Source organism: Abramis brama (assembly GCF_963993115.1).
Source record: "Abramis brama genome assembly, chromosome: 21".
Classification (NCBI taxonomy): Eukaryota; Metazoa; Chordata; class Actinopteri; order Cypriniformes; family Leuciscidae; genus Abramis; species Abramis brama.
Genome location: NC_139983.1, coordinates 204,525 through 213,062, shown reverse-complemented (window position 1 = coordinate 213,062; position 8,538 = coordinate 204,525). Strand labels below are relative to the sequence as shown.

Below are 8,538 nucleotides of genomic sequence, written 5' to 3'. Positions count from 1 at the left end.
AAACACTCTGTGAGTTTCAGCGGCTGCACTGTGTAGAGTTATTAGCACAAATATAAGCCAAAATCCTCTGAATTATTAAAACGTTAACATAATCATCAAAGCGCAAATGTCATCAAAGCGCATAATTGTTATGATTGCACTGTTATTTTATCTGACAACAGATTTTTTTCTCAAATAATTTGTTATGTCTTTTAATGTGAATCAGTTTGTTGTGTTTTGTTGAGCACGTGCTGTATCCCCGCCCCCGCGTTGCCAGGGAAACGTGACGCGTGCTGACGTCAGCAGCAGCACAGGGCTCGCTCGCTCCCGGACTCGGTCAGGGTTTCTCGGAGAGATCTCTCGTGTGTTCCCGCGTGTAATGGAGGTGTCCGTGTCGATGGACCCGCTGTTCCTGGCCTGGAGCTGCTGCAGGAGACGCCAGCTGCAGAGAAGTGCTGATATCTGCTCCAAGATCCTCTCGGAGAGCCCGTTTGACCAGGTGAGTGCGCAGTTAGCAGGCTAGCTGAGGATTAGCGCTCATAAGCTCATTATAGATCTACTGCGATCAGTGTTTATTAAACTGGCTAATGTAATAGCAGCCAGGCTTCATTGATCATGTGCTGCTTCACATCAGTGTTTGAATTATAAATGAAGTGTTCACACTCTTCTTCACTGTTACTGTTTGCCAAGGAGTCTGGCGGTGCTCAAGTGTCTGAGGTAAAGTTAGCTGTCTGAGACCCGTTCATTAGGCTCCTCAGATGTGCTATACTCCCAGTATTCCCAGTGTTATAGTCACAGTATTCCCAGTGTTATACTCCCTGCATTCCCAGTATTATACTCACAGTATTCCCAGTATTATACTCCCTGTATTCCCAGTATTATACTCCCAGTATTCCCAGTATTATAGTCACAGTATTCCCAGTATTATTAAATGTCACAGCATTCCCAGGGTGTGAACGCTGGATGATGATTATGATGATTATGATGATGAAGAGTATGATGATGAGTATGATGATGATGAAGAAGAGTATGATGATTATGATGATGATGAAGAGTATGATGATGATGATGCGTATGATGCTGCTGATGATGATGAAGAGTATGATGATGATGATGATGATGAAGAGTATGGTGATGAAAAGTATGATAAAGAAGAGTATGATGATGATGGAGTATGATGAAGAGTATGATGATGAAGAAGAGTATAATGATGATGAAGAGTATGATGATGAAGAGTATAATGATGATGAAGAGTATGATGATGAAGAGTATGATAATGATGCAGAGTATGGTGATGAAAAGTATGACGATGAAGAGTATGATGATGATGAGTTGGATGATGATGATGATGAAGAGTATGATGATTATGATGATGATGAAGAGTATGATGATGAAGAGTATGGTGATGATGATGAGTATGATGCTGCTGATGATGATGAAGAGTATGATGATGATGATGATGAAGAGTGTTGTATCGTAGATTCCGAGGGAAAACTCATAAACAAAAGGAACTTCAGAATGGTCTCTCTTTATTAGGACTCATCTCTGTAGCCAGCAATATACACACACAAGCACACACCACATGGCATGTTCTTCTCTGCTTTTAACAGTGCTACAGCCCACAAACATGGTACGTCACCGCCCCCTATTGGACAACCCCAATACCACCCTTAACATACAACATTTCCCCTTCACTTAACTCAGAGGCCATCCTTCCTTCAAGACACCAAATCTTTTAGAGCAACAAATCTTTTAGAACAATTGTAAAGTGAATATTTTTTTTTACATCATTCAACTCATAACATTCATAATGCAAAAAATTATGTCACAAAGTCTTTAAGATATGCTGGTGGTTTCCTCTCTCTTACTGACCGTCGTAGACATCCAGAAAGTGCACTCTCAGGCTCCCTTCTAGCTGGGCTTTGAGTCAATTCAGGCATTCTTTGAGCACTGGGTAAATTTGGCAGTTGATTGCTTTGACATCCAGATTTCAAACTCTCAGGCTCCCAGTTATCTACAGTTGGAATTGATTCAAATGTTGTCGACGTACTGAGTGATTCTGGCATTTGGATATCAGCATCCATTGACACCACATCAGTCTCATAAGGTTGAACACACAAGGCAGCTTGAAAGTCTTTAGTCAGCATCTCTTTTTGTTGTCGACTGAATAATTGATCAACATGACGTCGCACTACTTGGGCACTTCCTATTGCTACTTTATAGGATACAGGTCCTGTGATATCCTGAATTACTCCCTGCACCCATTTTGGTCCATATCCAAAATTCCTAGTATACACCATATCTCCTACTTCAAAATAGCGAGATTTTGCATGTTGGTCATGTTGCTCTTTTTGAACTTGTTGTTTCAATTCAATTTTGCTGGTGAAGTCGGGGTGTATTTTGTCTAGGGTGCATCGCAATTTCCTCCCCATCATCATTTCTGCAGGCGACAATCCCGTGGTAGACTGGGGTGTAATACGATAACTGAACAATGCTCTATGCAACTGGGTATCCACAGTGGTACCAGAACTTTTTTTCATGAGATCCTTAAAAGTTTGAACTGCCCGCTCAGCAAGACCATTAGATGATGGATGATACGGGGCTGAAGTAACATGTGTTATTCCATTCTTAGACATAAATTCTTTGCTTGCTTCACTTACAAAGCACTGAGCATTATCAGACACCATCATTTCAGGAATGCCATGGGTACTGAAACTCTTTCTGAGGCACTAAAGAGTAGTCGCTGTTGTTGCTGAATTTACTGGATAGGCCTCAATCCACTTAGAATGGGCATTTACACTTTCCCCTTTTCAACCTCAAACCATACTCCTCCAGCCTCTGCAACACTTTATCCAGTGTCCTCAAATGCTCCTGATCATCTCGTCCTGTCAGCAAGATATCATCCAGATATACAGTGACCTTCGGAATATTTTTCAGAACCCCTTCCATGGTCCTCTGGAAGATTACTGGACTGGAACTGACTCCGAAAGGTAATCTGGTGTACGTGAACAACCCTTTATGTGTATTCACGGTCACATACGGCTGTGATGTTTTATCCAACAGAATCTGTTGATATGCATGACTCATATCTAACTTGCTGTATTTTTCACCTCCAGTTAAAACTGCAAACATGTCCTCCATCCGAGGAATGGGATACTGCTCCAGTGACGATTCTCTGTTAATAGTTACTCTGTAGTCTCCGCAAAGTCTTACTGACCCATCTGGTTTTAAAACAGGCACAACAGGTGCTGCCCACTCTGAAAATTTCACAGGCTCTATAATATGATCTTTAATCAGACGATCCAGTTCGGCTTCAACTTTCTCTCTCATAGCAAAAGGCAGTGACCTTGACTTAAAAAAATGAGGCTTTGCATTACTTGGTACATGAATCTTAGCAGTGGCTCCTTTTAATGTTCCCAGTTCCTCTTTGAAAACCATTTCATGTTTCCTTAGGATATCTTGTAACAACTCTGAACTGTCTTTAATTTTTGTCACTTTTTCCCAGCTGAGTTCCAGCTCTGTGAGCCATGATCTTCCCAGTAAATTAGGCCCAGATCCTGCTACCACCACTGCTGTGAGTTCTTTGATAAGCCCTTTGTGCTTGACTTTAACCTTGATGGTACCCAGAACGTGCACTGACTGTCCGGTGTATGTTTTTAAACTGAGAGAGCTTGTTTTAAGTTTAGGCAAGTTTTTCTTAGCTTCTAATTTGCCATACTCCATCTGTGATAAGACAGTCACGCTACATCCAGTGTCAATTTCAAACTTTACAGGGCATTCATTTACAACCAGTGTCTGTGTCATGGGAGGTACATGGGGCTGTGGTGTCTCTATACTATACATGGTGAAAACGTCTTCAGATTGCTCTTCCTCCTCTTCTTGAAGATAATTAGCCCTCTTTGATTGATTTCCTCTCCCCCATTTCCAAAATTTCTTGTCTTTATCAACAGGCCTTTCTTGTGGTTCCATTCTACACACTCTTCTCACATGTCCAATTTTACCACAATTATAACACTTTTCATTGGCAAATCTACAGTCTTTGGGCCCATGATTACTTCCACCACATCGATAGCACAGTCCTGTAAAACTTGACTTACTTTTTTCTCTTGTGTCCATCTTGAAAACAGTAGTACCCATTCGACTTCCTTTATCTTTATGCAAATCAGCCATATCCTTATTAGCAGCTTCAATTGCCTGAGCTTTCCTTAGCGCTGTCTCAAACGTCAGTCCATCCTCAGCCAGTAATCTCCGTTGTATGCTGTCATCATTAACACCACACACTAATCTGTCTCTCAGCATAACAGTGAGTGTGTCTCCAAAATTGCAATCTTGTGCCAGCTTCCTCAGTTCGGCCACATATTCTACTATGCTTTCATCACAGTGTCTGTTACGTGAATTAAACTTCCACCGTTGAACAATTTCACTGGGCTTTGGATTAAAGTGATTTTTCAGCAAACTCACCAGATCCTCAAAACGTTTTGATCCCGGTTTCTCAGGACTCAGTAAATTCCTCATCAGTGTGTATGTCTGAGCTCCGACACAGCTCAACAATATGGCTCGTTTTTTCTCTGGTTCCTCAACATCATTTGCCACGAAAAAATGATTCAGTATTTCACAATACTCCTCCCATGATTGTGACTTATTGTCAAACGGTGTAACGGATCCCAGCATACCAGCCATAGTTCAGTTCAGTTCAGTCAGTACTCCAGGTGATAGTGATTAACTTTCCTCAGCTCACCCCGTTGAACTTGGCATCCAGCTACTCCACAGTTCTGACTTTCATCCTCGTCGCCATATGCTGTATCGTAGATTCCGAGGGAAAACTCATAAACAAAAGGAACTTCAGAATGGTCTCTCTTTATTAGGACTCATCTCTGTAGCCAGCAATATACACACACAAGCACACACCACATGGCATGTTCTTCTCTGCTTTTAACAGTGCTACAGCCCACAAACATGGTACGTCACCGCCCCCTATTGGACAACCCCAATACCACCCTTAACATACAACAAAGAGTATGATGATGAAGAGTATGGTGATGATGATGAGTATGATGCTGCTGATGATGATGAAGAGTATGATGATGATGATGATGATGAAGAGTATGATGATGAAAAGAGTGATGATGATGATGATGATGATGCGTATGATGCTGCTGATGATGATGAAGAGTATGATGATGAAAAGTATGATAAAAAAGAGTATGATGATGATGGAGTATGATGATGATGGAGTATGATGATGAAGAGTATGATGATTATGATGATGATGAAGAGTATGGTGATAAAGTATGATAAAAAAGAGTATGATGATGATGGAGTATGATGATGATGGAGTATGATGATGAAGAGTATAATGATGATGAAGAGTATGATGATGAAGAGTATAATGATGATGAAGAGTATGATGATGAAGAGTATGATAATGATGCAGAGTATAATGATGATGAAGAGTATGATGATGAAGAGTATAATGATGATGAAGAGTATGATGATGAAGAGTATGATAATGATGCAGAGTATGGTGATGAAAAGTATGACGATGAAGAGTATGATGATGAGTATGATGATGATGATGATGAAGAGTATAATGATTATGATGATGATGAAGAGTATGATGATGAAGAGTATGGTGATGATGATGAGTATGATGCTGCTTCTGATGATGAAGAGTATGATGATGATGATGAAGAGTATGATGATGATGAAGAGTATGATGATGATGATGAAGAATATGATGATGAAAAGTATGATGATGATGATGATGATGAAAAGAGTGATGATGATGATGATGATGATGAAGAGTATGATGATGAAGAGTATGATGATGATGATGATGATGAAAAGAGTGATGATGATGATGATGAAGAGTATGATGATTATGATAATGATGAAGAGTATGATGATGATGATGATGAAGAAGATGAAGAGTATGATGATTATGATAATGATGAAGAGTATGATGATGATGATGATGAAGAATATGATGATGAAAAGAGTGATGATGATGATGATGAAGAGTATGATGATGAAGAGTATGATGATGAAGATGATGAAGATGAAGAGTATGATGATGAAGATGATGATGATGAAGAGTATGATGATGATGATGATGATGATGATGAAGAGTATGATGATGAAGAGTATGATGATGAAGATGATGAAGATGAAGAGTATGATGTTGATGATGTTGAATATGATGATGATGATGAAGAGTATGATGATGAAGATGATGATGATGTTGAAGATGATGATGATGATGAAGAGTATGATGATGAAGATGAAGAGTATGATGATGATGATGATGATGATGTTGAAGAGTATGATGATGAAGATGATGATGATGAAGAGTATGATGATGAAGATGATGATGATGAAGAGTATGATGATGATGATGATGATGATGATGAAGAGTATGATGATGAAGAGTATGATGATGAAGATGATGAAGATGAAGAGTATGATGTTGATGATGTTGAATATGATGATGATGATGAAGAGTATGATGATGAAGATGATGATGATGTTGAAGATGATGATGATGATGAAGAGTATGATGATGAAGATGATGAAGAGTATGATGATGAAGATGATGATGATGTTGATGATGATGATGATGATGAAGAGTATGATGATGATGAAGATGATGATGATGAAGAGTATGATGTTGAAGAGTATGATGATGAAGATGATGATGATGTTGAAGATGATGATGATGATGAAGAGTATGATGATGAAGATGATGATGATGTTGAAGATGATGATGATGATGAAGAGTATGATGAAGAGTATGTTGATGTTGCAGGCGGCGTGGAGCTTGAAGACTCGGGCTCTGACGGAGATGGTGTTCGTGGATGAGGTGGAGGTGGATCAGGAGGGCATCGCCGAGATGATGTTGGACGAGAGCTCCATCGCCCAGGTGGCACGTGAGTAAAGTCATGCACACACACACACACACACACACACACACACACACACACTCAGTCTCTCAGCATCTTTAGGCCTTTACAGGAACTGCACTTCTCTCCTCGTCAGCGTTTCAGAAGTGTCCAGCAGCATGTTGATCATTCTCACAAGACTGTTGCCTTCAGAATATTGTGTTGTGAATACGCAAAATATCAAAGAAAGAACAGAGCCTCTGCTTTTAATCAAAACACCCGTTTTATTCTAGCTTCATGCATTCTTTTTTATCAACACTTGAATAGTTTCAGAAAAAAAAGCAACATTTTGAACAAAACGCTGAGAAAAGAGCTTTTTCATCAAAGACTATAACGTGCGTCAGCAGTGCTTCTCCCGCTTCCTGCTGATTCTCCTGTGTTTGATCAGGAGAGTGTGTGTGCGCCCATAGATATCATATAAAGGCTAGATGTCTTAAGGCGGAGTCACTTCCGGTATCACCGGCGGCCTTCTTAGGACAGGGCTCTGTGAATTAAGGTGAGTGAGCAGCACGCACACAAATCCTCTTATCTTGCTGAAATCTGGACGGATTTACAAACGGTTTGGTTTCTTACAAACGTTATTAACGTGGCTATAATTCTGAATGCTTAAACATTTTGAACATAATTATTCATATATATGCAGTATAATAGCTACATCTCTGACGTTTATAACAAACCAAACCGTTTGAAAATCGGTAGAAAATTTAGCAAGTTATGGTTATTTAAATGTACATGCACCATGTTATGAGTGAGTGAGCACCCTGTCGTAAGATGGCCGCCGTGTGCGGATGTCGAGCTCCATTGGCCAGCAGCGCGGACGAGACATCTAGCCTTTATATGATATCTATGTGTGCGCCCCCTACTGTCTGTCAGCCCCCGACGCCGAGTGACAGCGCCCCCTACTGTCTGTCAGCCCCTGACGCAGAGTGACAGCGCCCCCTACTGTCTGTCAGCCCCTGACCCCGAGTGACAGCGCCCCCTACTGTCTGTCAGCCCCCGACGCCGAGTGACAGCGCCCCCTACTGTCTGTCAGCCCCCGACGCCGAGTGACAGCGCCCCCTACTGTCTGTCAGCCCCTGACCCCGAGTGACAGCGCCCCCTACTGTCTGTCAGCCCCCGACGCCGAGTGACAGCGCCCCCTACTGTCTGTCAGCCCCCGACGCCGAGTGACAGCGCCCCCTACTGTCTGTCAGCCCCCGACGCCGAGTGACAGCGCCCCCTACTGTCTGTCAGCCCCTGACCCCGAGTGACAGCGCCCCCTACTGTCTGTCAGCCCCCGACGCCGAGTGACAGCGCCCCCTACTGTCTGTCAGCCCCTGACGCCGAGTGACAGCGCCCCCTACTGTCTGTCAGCCCCTGACCCCGAGTGACAGCGCCCCCTACTGTCTGTCAGCCCCCGACGTCGAGTGACAGCGCCCCCTACTGTCTGTCAGCCCCTGACGCAGAGTGACAGCGACCCCTACTGTCTGTCAGCCCCTGACCCCGAGTGACAGCGCCCCCTACTGTCTGTCAGCCCCTGACCCCGAGTGACAGCGCCCCCTACTGTCTGTCAGCCCCTGACCCCGAGTGACAGCGCCCCCTACTGTCTGTCAGCCCTTGACGCCGAGTGACAGCGCCCCCT

At 42.5% G+C, this 8,538-nt stretch overlaps 1 protein-coding gene across 3 annotated transcripts in view; it reads left to right on the top strand.

The window, feature by feature from the left end:
• The first annotated feature begins 268 nt into the window (after positions 1-268).
• ttc8 (tetratricopeptide repeat domain 8) overlaps positions 269-8,538 on the top strand; it is a 68,500-nt gene continuing 60,230 nt past the window's right edge. The window contains exons 1-3 of one of the 3 annotated variants that reach the window (XM_084096236.1): positions 269-478; positions 670-696; positions 6,785-6,905. In XM_084096236.1, coding sequence (XP_083952362.1) covers positions 359-478; positions 670-696; positions 6,785-6,905 — 268 coding nt within the window. In that variant the 5' untranslated portion in view covers positions 269-358. Of the gene's footprint in view, positions 479-669; positions 697-3,455; positions 3,554-6,784; positions 6,906-8,538 lie in introns of those variants that run through there. The other 2 variants (XM_084096237.1, XM_084096238.1) reach the window with 2 other exon arrangements.